The sequence below is a fragment of the Dasypus novemcinctus genome, chromosome 11, assembly GCF_030445035.2.
Source record: "Dasypus novemcinctus isolate mDasNov1 chromosome 11, mDasNov1.1.hap2, whole genome shotgun sequence".
In the NCBI taxonomy this organism is placed as follows: Eukaryota; Metazoa; Chordata; class Mammalia; order Cingulata; family Dasypodidae; genus Dasypus; species Dasypus novemcinctus.
The window spans coordinates 41,735,727-41,757,887 of record NC_080683.1 but is presented as its reverse complement, the minus strand read 5'-3'; the positions used below and the strand labels follow the sequence as shown (position 1 = coordinate 41,757,887).

At 36.1% G+C, this 22,161-nt stretch overlaps 1 protein-coding gene across 1 annotated transcript in view; it reads left to right on the top strand.

Moving 5' to 3' along the window:
* Nucleotides 1-22,161, top strand: part of COL9A1 (collagen type IX alpha 1 chain) — a 92,214-nt gene that overhangs the window by 39,689 nt on the left and 30,364 nt on the right. The window contains exons 14-29 of the mRNA XM_004482920.3: nt 615-638; nt 1,029-1,082; nt 2,404-2,457; nt 3,092-3,124; nt 3,795-3,851; nt 5,298-5,351; nt 9,204-9,257; nt 12,194-12,247; nt 15,939-15,992; nt 17,347-17,400; nt 17,541-17,594; nt 17,726-17,779; nt 18,205-18,258; nt 19,692-19,736; nt 20,830-20,883; nt 21,001-21,054. Coding sequence (XP_004482977.1) covers nt 615-638; nt 1,029-1,082; nt 2,404-2,457; nt 3,092-3,124; nt 3,795-3,851; nt 5,298-5,351; nt 9,204-9,257; nt 12,194-12,247; nt 15,939-15,992; nt 17,347-17,400; nt 17,541-17,594; nt 17,726-17,779; nt 18,205-18,258; nt 19,692-19,736; nt 20,830-20,883; nt 21,001-21,054 — 807 coding nt within the window. The remainder of the gene's footprint in view (nt 1-614; nt 639-1,028; nt 1,083-2,403; nt 2,458-3,091; nt 3,125-3,794; nt 3,852-5,297; nt 5,352-9,203; nt 9,258-12,193; nt 12,248-15,938; nt 15,993-17,346; nt 17,401-17,540; nt 17,595-17,725; nt 17,780-18,204; nt 18,259-19,691; nt 19,737-20,829; nt 20,884-21,000; nt 21,055-22,161) is intronic.

Here is a 22,161-nt window from a genome sequence, read left to right as displayed (position 1 = left end):
AGGGAGGCAGAATGATTAGCTTTAAAATCAAATTCAGCGTATTAAATTAGGATCTGACTATGGGTGATTTCAGGAGGGACCCTATTTTATTTTCAATAGCTACTGGATTTGGTATCTGGAAATATAGCCCTAATTGTCAAGAGGGGTATGTTTCTGACCCTTTTTTCTTCTCTACTTCTTGTTTGGATAATTTCTAAACCTCACTTATTATGAATTGTAAAACAGCTGTATTGCTTTTAATCTAAGTTTCTTACAAAATGCCATAAAGAAAAAAATCTAAACTATCAGTTCACGATGTGTCTCTTTTTGAATGTTAGTAAGTTCTCCTGAGGGCAAGCAGGGATGACTAATTTTCTTAAGCAAATTTTGGAAAAAATGTTATTGTTTAGCTTAGATAACAAAGGAATGTTTGAGAAACTAACAAGCTTCTGCTTTCTTCAGAAGCAAAGCTATGTTTGCTTTTCTTTGTCCAGTGCTTTCTTTAGAATAAGCATCATATGTTTATTTAGACTTTTAGTTTATGGTTGATTTTTTTTACCTGAATTATGTCTGGGCTATGTCTTTATAATAAGTATAAACCATAAGTCATAAAATAATTTTTCTTTCATTTTCAGGGGCGTGGTATTCCTGGACCCCCAGTAAGTATCATTTCATTGTTTATTTTTACAAAGTCTATAAAAATGACCTAATTCTAAAATCCTGCCTTATTTTTTAAATAACCCTTTCTCCAGTAGTGTTTAAAGTGTCCTATCTGCATGAGTAACATGATCTTACATGTCCTATCTACATGTCATTAGTGGCTGCTAATACCACCACCCCTATTCTGCTAAACAAAATATTTGATTAATTTAGGACATTTCTGCTCCATTTGAAATAATTGAAGTTTGGTCAAATATGTTATTGCTGCATTGGAAACCAAATATGGCATAGATACATAATTCTAACTCAGCTTAACATATTTGATATTATGTAGATAGATTTTAAAAATATCCATAAATAATCTTCTCCCTTTGATTTGATGACTTCAGGGTCCTCCTGGGACAGCAGGACTTCCTGGAGAACTTGGCCGTGTTGGACCAATTGTGAGTACCACAGTGCATTTTGACAGACACTTGCTCATTTAGTAAACAAATGTTACTTGGGAAGGCAGATTACCCTGAGCATCTTCCTGAAAATCCAAAAATGGCAGGTGAATTGAATACCAGTTCATAATATTGATGAGGAACAGGAATAATAATTCTAACTTGTTTTTGTGGAGTGATTTTAATTTTTTCCTCAAAGTTTTCAGCTAGTTTTTTTCTCAGCATCCACATTTAATGGTCAAGGCAGAGAATTCCACCTCTATTTTAAAGAGTCACAACCAGGATTGGGGTTCAGTATCTTTTTTATTAGACTCTTCACATGACATGAAAAGGAAATAGACTAAATGTACTGCCACTTATATATGTGGCATTATTAAATTATAATTAAACCAACAAAACCTAACTTTAGGCAACAAATAACTGGACTTCATAGAACAAATTGCTGGGAAACAGTGTTTTATGTTAATATTCAGTAAATAGTTCAAATATATTGTTTAAATAGTGACATTATAGGAAGGTAAGTAACTGTAAACTCTTTAAGGTAAGGGGCCAAGTATTATATACCTTTCTTGTTTCTGTGTGTGTGCTTATTGTTTGACTGATTTCCTTACTGAACAAATGAATGAATAAAAAATGATTATAAAATTAAAATAAATTGTAAGATGCTTCCTGTTTCCTATGGTAAAACATTAAAAAGGAAAATACATGCCAGGAGAAAACATTGGGTGTTAAGACTAACTGGAACCCATTTTCATCTTAACGGCTTATTTGAATTTAGCAATCTTTGATTTTCTGTTCCATTTGCAAGAGAGTGCAGTGAAAGTTAAAGTGATGGATGGTGGGTGGACAGCACCCATGAGTCAGGCACAGTAAAGATTAACCTTCCATTTCACGACTTCAGGCTGGGTGGACTCCTCAGTGTAGCAAATGTTTTTATTTTGCTATGATTGACTGAAAGATACTACCTGTATTGGCTACTCCAGTTGCTCTGTAAATCAAGTAGAGAAATACGGAATGCTTCCAGTTTGTTTTCAGATTAGACAAAATGGACGTCCTTCAGAGAAGAATTGGCTTTGTCTTTTTTTCTTGCTTTGTCTTCTTCTGCTTTGTTTTATTATCTCCATGAGACTTCAACGCCCTTATTATTCTGGCTTTGTGGAGCTAATTGGTTTATGGGCCTCCCATTGATTTTGGTGGCAGGTGTATGCATGGTTGAGCTCTGTAGGGATTTCTAGTAATACCATTCTCTCATGCCTTGCCAGTTTTGTGTGCTCTGTTTTGACATGTATAACCATGATGTCACAATTTTCAAATAACTTAGGGTGACCCTGGGAGAAGAGGACCACCTGGCCCCCCTGGCCCCCCAGGACCCAGTGTAAGTGATTTACAGCTTGAACTTCTCTTTCCTTCTGAGAGTCAGGACCAAAAATGGAAGTGCCTGTTAACGGAGTCATTGTTATAACCCTCCAAAATAGCTCTCAGATTTCTTCACCCACTCAGAGCATGGATCTTTTTAAGTCAGAAAAGTAGAAGTATCACTATAATTTAAAGGCAGTTTTTCAGGCAAGGCGTACACAATACATCTGAAATCCTTTGACCCTTATGAATTATTGAATGCCCAAAACTTGGACATATAAAAGGAGCATTTTCAAATGAACTAGTTTTTACAAAGGGTTTACACAGTAAGAAAATTTAAAAATAGAAGTTTAAGTAGGCTATAATCCCTAATTTTAATTTATGATTCAGAGTTACCTGTTTTCTATTCTTTTTCTGATTTCATCTCAGTTCAATTCTCTTAAAGAGATTCTCTACTGCAATATAGGATTCTCTAAAGGGATATTCCTGACTCAAGCTTTTAGAATATTTGGATTTACATGCTGCTATTAATTCACTATATTTTATTAAACAAATATGCTTATTACATTTTTTTCCAGTGAACTTTCTTTCATTATTAGATTTGGCATAATTATATAACTATATTCTTAACTTCAGCTTTTCATTTACTTTAGGGAACAATTGGCTTTCATGATGGTGATCCATTGGTAAGATGTTTTTCTTTTAAGAAATACAGTTGTAAGTCAAAGATCATGTAATCTTCAGGCAAATGAATTCACTTTAAAATAATCCCACTGGAATATACTGTGTTGTACTTGTATACACTCGGAGCATAACATTTTTTCATTATTGAAATAACTTTGTTTTTCCCTGATCTTTTTACTTTATGACTAAGGGCTGCTTTTCACTAGAGCAGCCCAATTTTAGGAGACAGAAGTCAAATAACTCCATCTGAGTCTTGTTTTATTTGAAAGCTAATATTTAGATGATGTTGGTAAACTTGGTCCATTTGTCAAGGGAATATAGTTATTTCAGCAGCGGGAAAGAGGAGAGTTGGATCAGCTCATTGGATCAAGCAGGCTATAATAGGTTGTTTGTAAACATATTGTTTTTTTTATAAATTAAATCTGAAACAAATACGGCAAATATTAACATTTCATAAATCTCAGTAGTGGACACATGAGAGAAATTTGTTATATTTTCTGTGCTTTTCTGTAAGTTTGAATTGTTTCCAAGTTTAAAAAAGAAATGAAAAAAGAAAGAAATATTCAGTTATTTGATGAATGTAATTGCATTGGGGTTCTGTAGCTGGAATCCCTATCACTTTGTCACAAAATGGGAGCTCTGGTTTATTCTTTCTGTCTCTCTCTTTGGCAGTGTCCTAATTCCTGTCCACCGGGTCGCTCAGGATATCCAGGCCTACCAGGCATGAGGGTAAGAGAAAAGTTTGAGTATTTTATTTTCAAGAATGTTGCCCACAGAAAAAAATGGAGCCTTTACTTTAGTTACTTGCTTTTCTGGTGCAGTGATGCCACTTTGATGGATTAGGTAAATCTGTGCTTGTGGCATTTATTCGGTCTTAAACATTCCATCTGGCGACCCTGACACGTACTCCTACTGAGACAAAGATGTTAATTATACAATTCCTCTGTAGTTCAGGAAAGATATACCAAGAAAATGCACTGGATTGAGAGAATCTGGAACATCAAACCCAAGTTCAGAAATTGGCCTCCTGTGGAGAAGGATGGGGAGTAGGGTGGGGATTTGCGTCTGTTTTAGTTTTTAAAAAATTGGAGAAACTGTGCAAAATAGGCAGGAAAAGAGACTTTCCAAAAGTGTTTTTATCTCACTCTACAGTTATAAGTACCGAAAAAATTTCCATAAAAACAAAAATAAATACCAAATGCTAGGAACAAATGACTTTCTTTCTCTATCTCTGAGTCTGAATAATTTTGAGGAATTCCAGACCAATGGAATTCTGGTATGATCTGAAAGACCCTGAGGGGCTGGTTTTCCCATTAAGATTTTCTCTAGGGTAGTTCTGGTGGGTTCCCAGAACTGCAGAAGACTCGGGCCTGTATTGGTATCTTATTTTCCAGAAACACTTTCACTTTTGGGACAAGAAAGGCTCTGAGAGGTGCAAATGCAGACAGATTTAATTTTGCAATCTTTGTCTCACAGTTGCCTCATGGTACTGACCAAAGCACATATATACTTAGAACTACCAACCTGATAAGAAAATTTAGGACTCTTCTCTTCATGCTACGTGGCCTTAGCTGACTGCCCTTTATTGCTTTCCTTGGTGCACTTAAAGTTGTGTACAGGAAGAGGCAAGAAGTTGAGCATCTTTTAGCAGCACATCTGAAAGTTATGCATCTTCTACCAGTCATTCTTCCATGAACTCTTGGAAGGAGGTGGTAATAGAAGAGATAGAAGAGTTTTCAGAGTAGTGTCCAGAAAGGAGGAGATGATCAGTTAAACTGGGTCAGAGCGATCACCTTTGGAAAGCAAATTTCTGGTGCTGGAGAAGATATGATGCTCTTAACACAACTGTGAGAGAAAGTTGGGGAATCAGGGACCAGCAAGCAAGTATCAACGAATCTTGTAGCTGAACTAGGTAATGGAGGTTGTGCTATTCTAGAACAGTGTTTTATGATGAACCAGAACTGATACTTACTACATATAGCAATCATGCTTAGTGCATGTGTGTAATGTGCACAGTGTTACTAAGGTTGTTTAAGGTAGGAATTTTCTTTTCTTATGTACTTTTTATGTACTTTTTCTTAGTACATTGACATTGTTTGAGGGGAGGGAGATCACTTTATGAGCCTTCTGACCATTTTTTGTGTACAATTTTAATTAATTAATTTTATTTGTTAGGGCCATAAAGGGGCTAAAGGAGAAATTGGTGAACCGGGACGACAAGGTCACAAGGTAAGAAAAATTAGTATTTCGTGGGTACACTGTGACTAGAAGATAGTGATTACTTTTATTATGATGAATTATAAAGAATACAAAAGCATGATATTTTACCCTTCCTTTTCAGATGATACTTAACAAGTCCCTAGTAGATGTATCAATATTCTAACAATTATATTCTCTGGCATTTTATTACAGAAAACAAAGCACTATGCATTTTCATTCTTTTCTGTGTCACTACCTATTTTTTCCTTTCAAATCAATCACATTCTTTTCTTTGCTCTTGATAGTCAAATGTTATTCAGCTAGTTGTTCTACTCCACCAAACAAAATTTTATGACAGGGTGTAAAATTATGTAAGTGTTACTGAGATTAGCAAACAGAGAAGTTGGTTATTGGTTTACAGCTTCTCATCTCAAGTTCTGAAATAGTTTATCTTTTTATTTCTGATCTCATTTCAATAAAACTTCGAAATTTACAATAAGCTGGAAGTTAGCAATAGGATATATACTTGTATCTGGATAGAAATGTGGACTCCATAGCACAATTTGCTCTGGGGCTGGGGTGTCCTGCAGAAAAACTAATGATGAAATCTAAGGTAACTTAGAGGTAATTATTTATGAGGTTTTCTTTTTGTCCACTGAAATCACCTTAAGTATCTAAGATTTTACTTCCTGCATAGTAGAATTTGCCCATTAGTTTTATAATATTTCACAAAATGAACTGCTTTCATTAATGAGATTCCTCTAGACTCTGTTGACATGTTCTTCTATGCCTTTATTGGGCACTGGGCAGCAGATCAGTAATTTTCTTTGGAAGTCAAGATCTAGAGAGGCAATTTATTAATGTCTTCAGGCATTAATATCCTTGAAGTCTTTTTAAAACCAGTCTGTTGAACAACCTCAAATAATCAGGATAAATAAGCCAATTTTTTGGTTCCTTAAATGTCACAGTTGGGATATTTAAGTTTTTATTACTTAGGTTCTGAATAGTTGAGGCATTTTATTCACCTGGAATTCAACTGCTGGGTTTCTGATGTCAGACTGTGGAATTGAGTCTGGAAATTTCTCTGTGTGCCAAATTCCTTCATTGAATCTTAAAATTTGCAATTAAAAAATTCAATAAACATTTATGTAAGTACCTGCTATAAACCAGGGTTCATTCTAAATGCTGGGGGCACATCAGTGAATCAAAATGTGTTCCATCATAGGAAACTGATTAAATTAGCTCTGGCATTTCCATAATATAACAGAATATCATATAACCACAAAAACAGGTATGTAAGAATATTAAATCACATCACAAGATGCTCGTGAAGTGAAACTTATAGTAAAGCAGCTGTAGTAGACGTCTGTTATTTTTCCCTTCCTCCTCCTTTCTGTGATCACTTTGCCTTTGGGGTACTTCTGCTTCCCCATCCCATGTGACTTGAGGATGTAGCTACCAATCAGTTGTCTCTCCAACTTTCTCTGTAAGACTAGTGTTTTTTATATTTATACAAGTTAGTTATCTAAACTCTCAAATTTGATTTGGTCTTCAGTGAAGAATCTAGAGAATTTGTTGGTATATCAGGTAATTTGCCAAAATTTTCATTGATGTTGTTTTAAATTCTTTTAATTTATTTCACATTTTCGTCACTCAAAACTTTAGGTAGTGTCTCTGTAAATTGATGTGGAAAGATAGAATGACAATAAGTCAATTCATTCATTACTAAAACACTATGTAAGACTCTCATAATCCTTTAAAAAATCAAGTATAAGTGATTTATGCATAACACAGTTCTTTGCATTATATACCTCTCTATTTCCTTCTTTTTTGCATGTGAAAATCTATACATATATTATAATCTCTGAGAGCAAGACAATGAATGAAGTGAAATTTTTAATAAATAATGTAAATGGATTTTTAATGTACTGTTAGGTACAAATATTAAAAATGGAAATTTTATCATGAGTAACTTAAAAAAATAAGATTTATATTACCAAAGAAGATGTAGGGCATTATATTTATTGCAAAAAAGTAAAGCTTGTTGGAGAGAAATTATTTTTTTTTCAGAGTCCAGGAAGTAGTATTTCAGTAAGGGACAGGAGTTGGACTTCTTTTTGGAATATTTTAACATTTTAAATTACATCAGAGTTTTGCAAAATTAATATCAAAAAGTCAAAACAAATGAAGAAGATTTCATTGGCAATGACAACCAAATAGTTGAAATATGTTAGAACAAACTTAACAAGAAACATCTAAGACTAATATGAAGAAATTAGCAAAACTTTATTGATGAAAATGAAAGAGAAAAGATTTGACTAAATAATGAGATACATTGAGTTCCAGGATATAAAGATTTAATATTCTGAAGATTTAAATTTCTTACTAATTAACAGATTTGATTAATATGATATATTAACTTAACATAGTCCTAATAGAAAGCAACTAGGATTTTTTAATGAAGATTTGCCCAATTCCAAAGTTCATCTGGAAGAGTAATATTTAGGAAATATGAAAAGTAAGAGTAACTATAAATAAAAATAAAGATAAGGGAATTCTCTTTACCTGATATTAAACTGCATTATAAAACTTCAATAATTAAAATGTTGTGATGTTGGCACTAAAATAGCCAGGGGCTACTTTATCTTTAGCCAGTGTGAACAGTGAACATATATCAGAATTATCATTTGACCCAGCAATCCTACTTTAGGTACCCAAAAGAATTGAAAGCAGGGGTTTAAACAGCTATCAGTACACTGATGTTCATAGTGGTATTATTCATAATTTCCAAAAGATAGAAGTGTCCATCAACCAATGAATGGATAAATAAAATGTGGTATATATACACAGTGGAATATTATTCAGCCACAAAAGGGATAACATTCTGATGTGTGCTATAATGTGAATGAGCCTTGAAGACATTATGCTGAGTGAAGTAAGCCAAACACAAAAGGACAAATATTGTATGATCTCATTTATATGAAAAAATTAGAATATGCAAATTCATAGTGTGGAGAAACTAGAATACAGGTTGCCAGGGACTGAATGGGGAGTTAATGTTTAATAGGTACAGAGTTTCTGTTTGGGGTGATGGAAAAATTTTGTAATGGATAGTGGTGGTGGCAGTACAACACTGTGAATGTAATTAACACCACTGAATTTATATTTGAAAGTGGTTAAAATGGGAAATTTTAAGTTGAATATATGTTACAGAATAAAAAATTTAAAAACCCATAGAATGGTACCATGCCAACAGCGAACCCTAGTGTAAAATATAGACTGCAGTTATTAGTAATTATAACAATATTTTTCATCAGCTGTAACAAAAGTACCACACTTACGTGAAGTGGTAATACAGGGACAACTGTGTGAGGTGTATGAGAATTTAGTACTTTCTGCATAATTTTTCTCTAAACTTACAAATTCTCTGATAAAAATTGCATATGTTACAAAAACTAAAATAAGAAAAGTGAAAATGAAGACCATAATTAAAAAATATGGTGATTTATGGGTTAGTTTAAATAGTATGACCACATTTTTCTACTAATCCACACGTAGAGAACTTGAATGCACACATATTCTCTTTCTCTGTCTCTCTCTTTGTATCTGTGTAGAGAAAAACTTTGAAAGCCTAGCCTCTAAAAGTGTTACTGGTATTTATAGTTGAATGGTAGGATTTGGATGGTTTAAATTTATTTGTATACTTCTCTGTAATGTTCTATAGTGACACTAGATTACCTGTGTAAAATAAATTTAAAAACGTATAGTAGAATAATTCAGGGGATGCCAAATGAAGTTAAAATGTACTGAGTTAGACCAAGCCTATAACTATGCTTATTTGCTAGGATAATATTTGGTGTGCTTTTCTCTCTCGTTTTTTAGGGTGAAGAAGGTGACCAGGGAGAATTGGGAGAAGTAGGAGCTCAAGGACCTCCGGTGAAGTATTTTTAAAAAATACTTAACTAGGATGTGCAAATATCCTTTTTCTTTTTTTTTCTCCCATGAATCTTGGAATGGTTTCTACTTAGCATTTAGGTTAAAATCATTACATTAACACAGTCTTCTCTGTTTTTCACCAAGATAGCATTGTGAGATTACCATTATTGGAAAATATGAGAGGGTCCCTTTTATACATCAAGTACTTTTGTGACAGAAAAATTCTACCTGGGGTCAAGTGATTGGCTCTCATCTACCATATGGGAGGTCCAGGATTTGATTCCTGGGGCCTCCTGGTGAAAAGCAAGCTGGCCTGTGTTGCAAACTGGCCTGAGTAGAGAGCTGGCCCATGCGGCATGCTGGCCCACATAGAGATCTGGTGCAGCAAGATGACACAACAAAAAGAGACAGAGAGAGAGACAATAAGAAACACAGCAGACTGGGGAGCTGAGGTGGTGCAAGAGATTGAGTACCTCTTTCTCACTCCGGATAGTCCCAGGATTGGTTCCTGGTGCTGCCTAAAGAGAAGACAAGCAGACACAGAGAACGCACAGCAAATAGAGAGAGCAGACAACGAGCCCAAAAACAATGGGGGTTGGGGTGGAGATAAATAAATAAATAAATCTTTTAAAAAGTCAGTATCTCTTCAAAAAAAGAAAAAGAAAAAATCTACGTGTAATTATATAGATTCATTTACTAGATTTCAGGGCCAGGTCATCTGAAAGCAAATACTGAGTACAAGAGGATGATATGCATCTTTCATGTTCTATCATACTACCACATGATATTATATATTGAGAAAATGTTGTGTACCCTGATTATGCAGTATACATATCATCCACTGGATTAATGGAGCTTATTCCAGCACGTAATCATTATAATTTGAATGCTTTTAATCATATCTTTTAAAAAAATGTTGGTCCCTTGTTCTTTGGCAGATTGCTGCAATAATGTGCACAGTAAGATAATTTGGGACATCAACATATTCCAATTTAAAATATATATTCAATCAGAATTCATGTTTCTGCACCATATGAAAGTGGAATTGTTATACCATTTTTTCTAATCAAATTGAATAATAATTTCCAAATATTCATTGAGCATTGCAGCTAGTCAAGTTATGGACCATATAGAAATTCTCAGAAATTAAAACGTTAGGGAAGACAAACACAGGGTCACCCTTCATCTACTCTGCTCTTCTCCACACAAATGTCCTTTTAAAATGAATTCAAGTTGCTGTGCAGGTTAGTGTTTACCTTAGAGCTTAAGGGAAATCAAGCTAAAGGAAATGAATCAGAGAGTCTAGAAGAAATAGACTGTTTTTAGGCCATATGAGGACTTTAAGCAGATCTGTGGAGGAGTCCTGGCCACTTTTTCCAAAAACTTGCCTTCTCTGAGATTTTAGATATGAGACAATAAGGGCTATCTTTCTCTGGTGGTAGAAAAGAATACACAGTGTAAGAGCTATACACTTTTTTGATCTTATGAAAATTTGGTAGGGGCTTAAACTTATTTTTTAAGCCATACCCCAAGATCCTCAGAACAGAATTTTTCAAGCATTAAAAAATATGTTTTCTTGGATTGAGCATCTATACTGGGTGCAGCATGCCTTAAACAGTCTCCTGGGGATATCATTAGTGCTTGCTAACTGTCTGGCTTTGGGGTGTGGGTATGTCAACGTGTTTCTGTAGAATTTACAGATTTTCACTTTTAAATATACATGAACCAATAAAGTAATGTATAGATTTATAAAAAAGGTTTTTCTTAGAACATTTCTACACAAACTGTATCTTCTGTCACCTTGAGGGACTATTTATGGTGTTTTCACTGCTTTTGATCCAAATAATTTTGGAAGTCTTAGGATCACCTTCAGAGTCAGTAAATGCGCTACACAAGAAAGAGTGGTTTTAATCCCTAGGGCTATATCCACTTTTTATCCGAAGTGGATATCCTAACCTGGATCACCCGGCACCTTTGAAAGTCCCATCATGCCTGACTGATCTCCACAGAATTAGTAGCTGACCTGAGTGAAGAGTTAGTTGCGGAATTGCCCCTTTTTCCAAAGTGAGAACGTGAAGGAAATGATTGGCCCATACCTGCTTTATCTTTAGCCCATGTAGACAGTTAAACTGTACAGAAGTGCCACCTTACTTTCTGATGGAATATATATTCACTGATGTTCCAGTCTCGCCCTTGACAGGATCCATTTTTGCAGCCATGTTCCTGTGGGGCCAGAGAGTCAAGAATAGTGATATTTTTAAATGTAACATTTTATGTGATCTATTAACTTAAAAAATTATTAAAAAATGAAATTAAATTAAAAATACAAAGGAACCGAGAAATCACACTGTACCCCATAATTTTTATGAATACCCACTGCTATGCCTGGAATGGGATGAGATGGGTTTCTGCTGCCCCAGGTTGGAATTTAGAATACCTTTTATCATAGAAATGGTGTAATGAATAACTAAAGTGGTGGATGCAGTCTCCAGCTTCAGGTATAGATCATAAGTTTTTGTGGGCTAGCCTAGGAACCTGGTTGGGAAAATTTATTCTATGGTCTAAAGTCACCAAGTTACAAATCATAAAGGAGGTGGAAATGACATTGTAAGTTCTGTCTGTGAGTTAAAAGATAAGCAAATACAAGATCATAATTCATCTTATGTGAATGATATTTACTGTTTTGTCATCAGTAATTGTGACAACTCCAGCTTTGTGTAAGTCATTAGAAGTTTTCAAAAGGGTTTTACCATCAAAAGAACTCCCCTTGAATTTTTCTTTCTAAACTAGGAAAGTTTGTCTATATAACGTCATTATTTCCTAGCATCACCTTTGGCTTTAAAAATATATCCTTCTTCTGGATTGGCTTTTCTGATAAGATAAAAGAATCTGTGCTTCAACTGAAATAATTCACTTCTCCTTTTTTACATTTCCAGGGAGCACAAGGTTTGAGAGGCTTCACCGGTGTAGTTGGGGCCAAAGGAGAAAAAGTAAGATGATAGTATAGTTGATGATAATATAATATCAAAGTATTAAATATTTAAATTTTTGGTCATTCAAAAATAACTTCTTATTCTCAGCAATAGCACTTTTTATTTGCTACTTTGTAGATGTGTGGCTAGATTTTCACATTTCTGTTGTAAGCATAGATGATAAAAATGTTACTGCTATGCATTGTACATTAAATTATATTGAGTAAATTAGAGTAAATAGGGTTGTTATATTTTATCTCTTCTGGTAGTTAACACTGATAATGATTTTTATTCAATTAGCATAGAAAGTTGCTTAGCCAGGCCACAGTGCCTGGAATGCTTTTGGCCAAGCAAGGCAAGGACAGAGTGAGCACAGAAGGGAAGAGGAGAAGAAGGTAGGACATTCCCAGGGACTCTAGGGTCATCACATTGGTGCCACAGCTGCCAGCTGATCTCCAAGCCCTGCACTCAAGAGGGATCGTGCACTCGTGGCTGGAGTACATCAATCCACTTGTGGTGCAGTCTCTGAAACCAGATTCTTAGCATATCTATAGTGAGGCACTCTGCAAGGTGCCCGGGAGTTTCAAATAGGAATCTTTGTCTTCAGCAAACTTATTTATTGGACGAGATGAATAAGTGGATAGCTAACTATCATGCAAGCAAGAGACATAAATCTGAGGGCAAGTGGTACGAAGGGTGCGGCTGAGGGAGTGGCTGACCTTGACAGGAGAACTGGGAGCGCTCACGGGGCTGGGGGGAAGATGAGAGCTGCTGCTGGTGGAGGATGGAGGGCGGGTAATGCTTGGCTGGGTCAATATCTTAAGCCAAAACAATTGAAATCTGAACGTTCATGATATGCTCAGAGATTTAAAAAAAAATTTTGTGTTTATTCCTCTGTGTGTGTGTGTGTGTATGTGTTTAGTAGGTATGTGTACCTTCTCTATTAGGTTTTTTTTTAACAAATCAATTTTATTGATACATATTAATAAAGCATACAGTTCACCCAAAGTGTATAATCAGTGGTATTTGATATAATCATATAGTTGTACATTCATCACTTCAAACATTATTAGAGCATTTTCATTATTTCAATAATAATAATAAACCAAAAACAGACAAACGAAAATTCTTCCCCTCAAACTCTCAATGCTTCCCCTGCCATACATAGTTGCTATTTTTGGCTATTCTTGCACATTTATTTATTTATTTATTTATTTATTTATTTATTTATTTATTTATTTATAAGTAGTTTTATTGAGATACATTCGTGTACCATATGATCTATCCAAAATGTATAATCAATGGTTTTTAGTATAATCACAATGTTGTATATTCATCACCAGAAATAATTTTAGAACAATTTCATTACTCAAAAAAAAAAAAAATCGACACCCCTTAGCAGTCATCTCTCAATTCCTCTATTCTTCCCCAGCCCTAAATAATCCCTAATCTAATTTAATCTTTATAAATTGATTATATTTACATTTTATGTAGAGTCATACAATATGTAGTACTTTGCATCTGGTTTCTTTCACTTAGCATAACGTTTTCTTTTGTCTGAAATTAACTTATTGTAGTATTAATACACATTAGTCCAGTTTCAAAGAAAAAAATTGGTTTTATAGATGTAATTTTATATGAATATTCATATTCACATGCAGTTTTACTATGGAATACATCTGTATCAGATATTAAGAAAACGTTTATCCTTCTTAGAAGGTACATTAGGAAAACAAATTTGTATGCCTTAGAAAATTAAAAAAAAATATTTACGCACCACTACCTCTGACCCTGGCCTCATTCTCTAGAATCTTTATGCTAATTTGTGTCAGTTCCATATAGAAGTGATGCAAAGAAGACTTTAATTAACAATTAAGTAAGAATAACTTGCACATTGTAGTGCTCAATAAATAAAATTCAGTCTTTTTAAAGAGATGCACAGTTTTGTGAATTGAAGCTCTGGCTTATTTGCTATTCTTTCCTTTATCTTCATTTATTCCCCACCAGTTTCTTACTTTATTTATCTCTTCTAAATATTTTCATTCTGCCTGGTTTTCTCCTTCAGCTACTTTAATTATTTCTTCTCTAAAAACACTTGTATTCTTAAAATCTTATTAGATTTATTCATATTTTAAGATTTGTGTTAGCTTAAGTAACATTCTGTGTGTGTCTATCCCTTTATTAAATGATAAATTGCATTTATTTTGAAGCTGCTGATACCTTGGTCTTCACTTTTTCTGGGTTTAAATCATTCCCTAAAATGTGTGACCCCTCACTTTGAAGCCAATTACTGTTCTTGATATTCACTTTACTTGAGGTATTTTTCTATATACTAGGTGTTTTTCAAAATTTCTCATTTCCCCAGATTTCTGTCAAATTGCTTTCAGAAAAAAAAAAAAAAAGCTTTCCTCATGAACTCAGACCCGTGGAGTGGTTACCTAGTAACAGCAATGTAGGTCTGAGCTGTGTTGAGCAGTAATAGAGCGAGTGAGTGCATCAAAGCCATTTCTACAATGCAAAGGCTGGGCTCTGCTCACATAGCGCTGGGTGAAAGATGAATTCAAGGTCTTTTTCAGGTCTTCCAAGTCTATTCCTCCCTGGTGAATGTAGAAGTATGCCTTCTGCTCTGTTCTAGTTCTTAGGGATCAAAGCATTTCAAGGCTCTGTGCTGCCTCTGCTTTTGTTGTGTTCTCTCTGATTCTACCTGTGTCTGAACATTTTATCAAAGGTTTTCCCCAATTTTTAATTCTTCCAGCAGATGCTGTCCACCTGGCTTTCTTGGCCTGATGTATGTCCAATACTCTTGAATGTTTTCCAATTATTTTATGCCCTCCTCAGTTCAACCCTGTTCATTAGGAGACCACCTGCTCACTTCATTTGCCCTTCTGCTTTCTCATTCACTTAGTAGTCGAGAAAAAGATTTAAAGAATGGGGTTGTATCCTGTAGTACAGCATATGGAGAGAGCATTAAAAATAGGCCGTATTTTTGTTTCAAAATCACATTTGATTTTTATAACAAGGTGATATGTATAATGTGTAGATAGAGATCATGGTAATTAGATTTATAAAGGTTTATGAAGTTCTTCAACTATCATTTGGTAGTGTGGATGTGTTGTTGAGAAAATAGGTTGCCTACTTTACACAAACTGAACCAAACTTCTATCCAGGATCGGAGAGGGGATGGTTGGGTCCTTGAAATAGTTCTTTTTCTGAAGAACATGATTGGACTTTTGATTCTAGATCTTGGAGGGAGATCCAGAGTATCAGAACTCCCTCCCACAGCTGTGGCAGCAGCAGAGGCCTTGGCAGCTGCTTTTTGGGTGGCTGCTGTGGCCTTCACCATTAATGAATTCCCAGAGCACTCTGAGAACCCCAGAAGGGGTGGCTGCCAAACGAGCTGCGCAGGCTCCTCCATTATGTTTGCCAAGTTCTCTGATTAGATGCCATCATTTTCATTCATGTAATTAACGGAGAATGTATGTAGTGTTAACTTAAAATATCAAAAGGGATTCAAAGATTGCATTTAAGGACTTTTGCTGTAATGAGTAGCTGTAAGTGTTTTCACATCGGAAATGTCTGATTAAATGTTCCTCATATATAAGAAACGCAAAGTCTTCTTTTCATCTGGCTATTAGAGTTCTTTAGAAGACTGACACGGCCTTTAGCATGCATGACTGATCAGCTGATTTATTTGTCTTGTTTTTTGCAGGGTGCTCGGGGCTTAGATGGTGAGCCTGGGCCTCGGGGTCTTCCTGGTGCACCGGTAAGTGGTTTTCTTCCTCAAAAACCTGATAGACTTTCCTTTAGCAATGATAGATTTTATTTAATCTCTATATATGCAAGTGGTTTATATGTGAATAATTAAAGTAGAAAACTGGGTGATAGTTTTTGTATTTATCTAAAATTTTTCTTAAGACATACATCTCTTTTTTGGGGTGCAGGGAGATGTTTTTGGACTTGATTTGTGTTTTTGGTTTTCACATAAGTCAAATCAAGTATATATATTTGCTGCAATTTCCTTTTTCTTTGGTTGCCAGGATGCTTAAGGTCATAGCAGTCACCTCATTGCTAGTTCCTGGGCAGTTATATTCTTTTCCTTCTTATGGTTTCTGATCTCATTATTTCATTTTTTACTGCCATATGTACATGTGTCATAATTGTAGGCAGCCTCAAGCCTTTTCTGGATGTAATGAAGAAAAAAGCTATACCATATAAAATGTAGAAACAGTACAAGTAAAAAAGTGAAATAGAATTTCCCAATGTCAAGGTCATTAAGGTCTATTTACTCAGAATCTGAGTAAATGATACATTATGAGATCAAGTGCTAGAGCATGTGGTTGAAGTAATCCATGTAAGTAAGAGGACCATAGAGCACATTGGTTTGGAAAGTCCTTCTGGCTGGGAAAGGCAGCAAAATTCACTGGGGAGAGGCACTGTTGGTGGTGATGGGGGCATCTGTGCTGTCGTGGGGCTGTCACTGCCTGGAGTGGGAAGTTTGTGTTGAGAAATGAGATTGATTAGATAAGGTAGAGCCACTTTGTGGCGAGTGTTTAATGCCAGTCTAAGCAGTTTGATCTGATCCAGTAGCAGGAGGAGCCATTTGAGGTTTTAGAATAGTTAACCAATTCAACAGAAGCTTTTTTTTTAGGATGACACATCCTCTCATTTATTACTACCTGTACTGTATAATAACATTAGCTGGGTAACTTTGACAGTAATCAGTATTATTGACTCGGGAATTAAATAAGATAGGTGAAAAGATTGGTAATTATTCCAAATCCACCATGATGGTCAATAAAGTTATCTGACAGGTAGACTTAGTTACTTAGGTCAAGGTTATCTGCAGTTGGACCATAGTTTTATATATATACATCCAAAAAGCACAGAAGCATATACCTTCTGTACTATGTATTAAATGAGAATGATTGAAATTGATAGGAATATTAGTTTTTAAGATGTAATTTTAAAGGCAGATTTCTTGCCCTAGGTGTCCATGTTAGAGCAAAGCCATTAGAATGAGAGAGTAGTAGTTAGGTAATGTGATGGTGCTTTATCATTTTAAAAAATCTTTCAGTACGGATTTTTTCTTACATTAATCAAATTTTACTTTCTTATAGGGCGATCAAGGGCAACGAGGACCTCCAGGAGAAGCAGGTCCCAAGGGTGATAGAGTGAGTTCAAATTAATCTTAATCACTTTACGCATCATTCATTTTCAGGGTCATCTGTGCATTATGCATATTTGTTTGTTATGTCCTAAGTATTGTGATAATTGAGTACTTTCTGTCTGTCCTTTCCTTTCTTCCCTTCAGGGGCCTCAAGGTTCTAGAGGAATTCCTGGCCTCCCTGGGCCCAAAGGAGACACGGTATGTTCTGAGCTGTAGTCATCAAGTACATTTTTCAGAGTGATTACTACCTTGTAATAAAACTTCAGAAAATAATGACAGAAAGAAGAATGTGACTGCTTCTAAGGGACCGTGTGTTTGTGTGCCTTTAGGGCTTGCCAGGTGTGGATGGTCGTGACGGGATACCTGGAATGCCTGGAACAAAGGTAACTGTGTGATTTGGCCCTAGAGTGAGTGGGGCCATCTGCCCCGACCAACTGAGCATAGCATTTCCATTACCATATTAACAGGGATTTTTTTTACATTACTTTAGATTTTTCCCTCTTTTAAATTTTTTAATCAAGTGTCAAATGCAAAATACTTATTAAAATAGTAATATTTACTTGCTTGCTTTCAGGAACTCAGTAAAATTGCCCTGTTGATGAAAGTAAATTGAGGGAAATTGTGTATTTTGGTTGAATTTATGCCCTATGTCCTATCCCCACCTACTACCCTGAACTGGGTCACATTATAAAGGGGCAAGTAAGGTCGACTGTTGGGATGATCCTTTTATCAAGAGGCTCTGTGCCCCTCCCTATATTACAAGAACATAGCAGTTCATTCAGTGATGTGGTAAAATCTTTTATTTCAGGGTGAACCTGGGAAACCTGGGCCTCCTGGTGATGCAGGATTGCAGGGTTTACCTGTAAGTATTTGGCTCTTTAAATGTTTATTGATTTATATACATGTTTTAAAGATATGAAATTTGGGGAGAGACATGATACATAATTTGATAAGTTCTGAGGCAAGATATGATGTTTTAATTTTCATTTTTTGTACATTTTTTCTGGATGGTTGAGTTTTAATTTTATGTTTTGGATCTCTCTTCTCTGTCTAGTTCCCCCAGTCATCTTTATTGTTTCTTTTTTCACTAACTCTGAGTTGGGGGCCAGGGTCATATACTATTTCCTACTTTAAACTAGTTCTGGAGTTCTGGTTAGCTGGGTTGAGCCACAAGAAGGTCGAGAGTCTGCTCTGGGAGCAGTGTGAGATATAAGATATTTTTGAATTAAGTGCTCTTCTGAATCATTCAAGGTGGTATATCTCTGCATTAATGTGGCTGGAAGTTTATATGAATTGTATGTTCTTGGCTCTTTGAAGGCAAGATACTTGGTAATATTGGGGACTGGACCCCCAATTTATTATGGTATATGACGCTTTAAGGATTCAGTGGGAGAATATTAGGACTCTCGGTGGTACCATACATTAGCTAGCATTCTCCTGCCATTCCCTTTTTCTACTGGTAAGCCCAGCACTTTCCATAGGCTCTAATATTGTTATTCTGTACATGAAAACATGCCACCTCCCTATAGTCTCTGACCTGCTAATAGGAGGTCCAGCTGACCTGAAAATGACACCAGATTTTAATTTCAAAATTCATCCTTTGAAAACAACCTTAGTTTAGTTAGACCTAGGACTTGCTTTATTTTTTAAGAGTTATTTTTTATTTCTCTCCATTCCCTCCTCCCATCCCCGTTGTCTGCTTTCTGTGTCCATTCTCTGTGTGTTCTTCTGTGTCCGCTTATATTCTTGTCAGTGGTACCAGGAATTGGTGTCTCCTTTTGTTGCGTCATCGTGCTGCGTCAGCTCTCTGTGTGTGTGGCGCCACTCCTGGGCAGGCTGCGCTTATGAAGCTGGGCGGCTCTCCTTATGGGACACACTCCTTGTGTGTGGGGCTCCCCTATGTGGGGGACACCCCTGCGTGGCAGGGCACTCCTTGCACACAGCACTCCTTGCACACAGCAGTGTAGGCCAGTTCACCACATGGGTCAGGAGGCCCTGGGTTTGAATCCTGGACCTCCCATATGGTAGGAGGATGCTCTATCAGTTGAGCCAAATCCGCTTCCTGAGTTTGAGCCTTAACAAGGCAAATGGAGCAGAGTAATGCCCTCTGCATGGTGGGGCGTTCATTAACTGAACTTTTGGAATTGGGGAACTCGGATGATTCTCCCTTGCACGGAAGCCTTTGACATTGTCGTCTTGTCATGGTTTTCTCAGCCTTGCAGTGGTATGCAGTGGGCTTGGTGTCTCATGGATTTTCAGACTAGGTGATTAAACCCAGACTATGCGTTCTTTTAGGGTGTACCTGGAATTCCTGGTGCAAAGGGCATTGCTGGTGAAAAGGTAAGCGACGAAAAATTTTAATTAATATTTTTCTTTTTTCTTTATTGTTTTATCAATATATTGTCTTAATAATATTTAACATTTACAACCTGCCTTTTATTTTGTATTTGACCCTAGGCAGAAACCAAAAAGTAAAAGCATTAAGGCTTCAAATGCTAACCTCTTTCCCAGTTGCAGAAAGAACACTTTGAGAAAGTGTTGCTGATTAGACTTCCTTTTGAAAATGTCATCTTTTGCCAGTGTAAAACAGAGAGAGCTTTATTGTTCCTTACCAGTTAAAATAAGGAAGATATTATTAAGCCATGGAACTTTTGTCGGTAAATATTATAAAGATGATTTAGCTTAACGTTAAAAGACATTTTGCATTTTGTTCACAAAATGAACCGCTAGTGCTTATATTCTGCCCAGAATTAGAGTATAAACAATTGAAAGCAACAGGTGAAGAAAAAAATTAAGGGGGCAAAATACAGCTTTGCCTTGGAATAAAATAGCTAAAATTGGAGTAACATTGGCATTGCTGTCTATTAGATTATTGGCAACAGTCTCCAATCATAGTGACCTTAATGGGTGTCTGCAGCCTCCTGAGAAGAGACGGTCCGTAATAAGCGGTCTGTGAGCAATTGAGCGTGGAAATGGCATCTCCAGACTTGTGTTCTTTCCAGCTTGCTAGAAGCATTTTCTTAACAGCACATTTCATTTCCTTATGCTGACTCAATTTTCCACAGTTGGAATAGTGTAGAAGTGAGCTAAAAATGACTCAAAGAAATGTATTGGAGGTGGTAAAGGAAAGATGCATAGAATTAATATTGTGAAGAAAGAATGCTTTAATTTTCTTGCATTGTTAAAGACCTTCATTTTTTGATAATCTGAACTTTTTAATATACTTCTGGGACTAACAAAGAGCATCCAGAATCTAAGTGACTTTGATGGATCCACCAGGAAAGAATCTATACCCTCCCAAATTCTCAGTATGAAACCAGGATATTAATGCTATTTAAATCTATGAACTATCCAATCTGTGAAAGGGGGTGGGGTTGATTATTATGCTTACTTATGGTCTGAAATACTTGGAGTGTTTCATTTTACCTTGTAGGGTACCACAGGTGCTCCTGGAAAGCCTGGCCAATTGGGATATTCAGGCAAACCGGTAAGATGACATTTTCCTTTTCTCTAAGTTATAAGCCTTTTCTCTAAGTCATAAGTGCTCACCAAACAAAGGTTTGGGGGCTATTAACGTTTTCTTTACCTGCCTTCCTCATAACAGGGTCAACAGGGGCCTCCAGGAGAGGTGGGACCCCGAGGACCCCGGGGACTTCCTGTGAGTACTTCTCCTCTGTGGCGCTTTCTCAAAGTGCCTTCTCAGGGCTTTGCTGGACGTTCTTCATTTGTTCGTACTCGAAGGCCTTCTGACGTTTGAGCATGTGCTAGTTCGAACTAGACATTGGAAGCAGATGCTATCTATAGATGCAGTAGATGTCTCCTTTTCACAAAATGGAAGTCAAAGTGAAATACTTAAAAAGAAAGAACCACCAAAACATGAGGACCCATGCTGAAGGAAATATTTTAGTGTGGTTTTTAAAAACAGCTTTATTCAGATATTATTCTGTGTTAGTTTCCTAGGCTGAAATGGTTTGGCTTAAACAATGAATTTATTTGCTCATGGTTTGAGGCTGGGAAAGGGTCTAAATCAAGGAGTCATCACGGCGATGCTATCTCTCTGAAGACCATCACCTGGGCTGGCTGCTGACTACGCTTGGCTTGTCTCATGGCAAGGCACATGGCAGTCTTCTAGTCTCTTCCTTCTCTTCCGAGTTCATTTCAGCTTCTTGCTTCTTGCAGCTTTCTCTCTCTCTGCTTGCATTTCATTTTCTCGTAAAGGACTCCAGTAACAGGATCAAGACCCATGCTGATTGAGGTGGGTCACTCCTTAACTGAAGTCGCCTCATCAGCAGGTCCTACTTATGGTGAGTCCACACCCACAGGAATGGACTGAATTTAAGAAACATGGTTTTCTGGGGTCATACAGTGTCAAACTCCCATGTACTCATATACCATACAATTCACCCTTTTAAAGTATACAATTCATTGGTTATCAATATATTCATAATTGTGCAACCATCACCACAGTCAATTTTAGAATATTTCATCACCCCCAAAAAGAAACTCTGTACCCATTTTCATTCCTTATTTCCTTCCAATCCTTCCCACCCTAAGCAACTACTTTCTACCACGATAGATTTTACTTTGTATATTTCATATAAGTAATAGCGTATAATATATAGTTTGTGTGTGTGAGACTGGCTTCTTTCACTTAGCATAATGTTTTCAAGGGTCATCAGCATTGTAGTAAGTATCAGTTTTTCATTCTTCATTGCCAGATAATATTCCATTGTATGGATATACATTTTATTTCATTTTACACCAT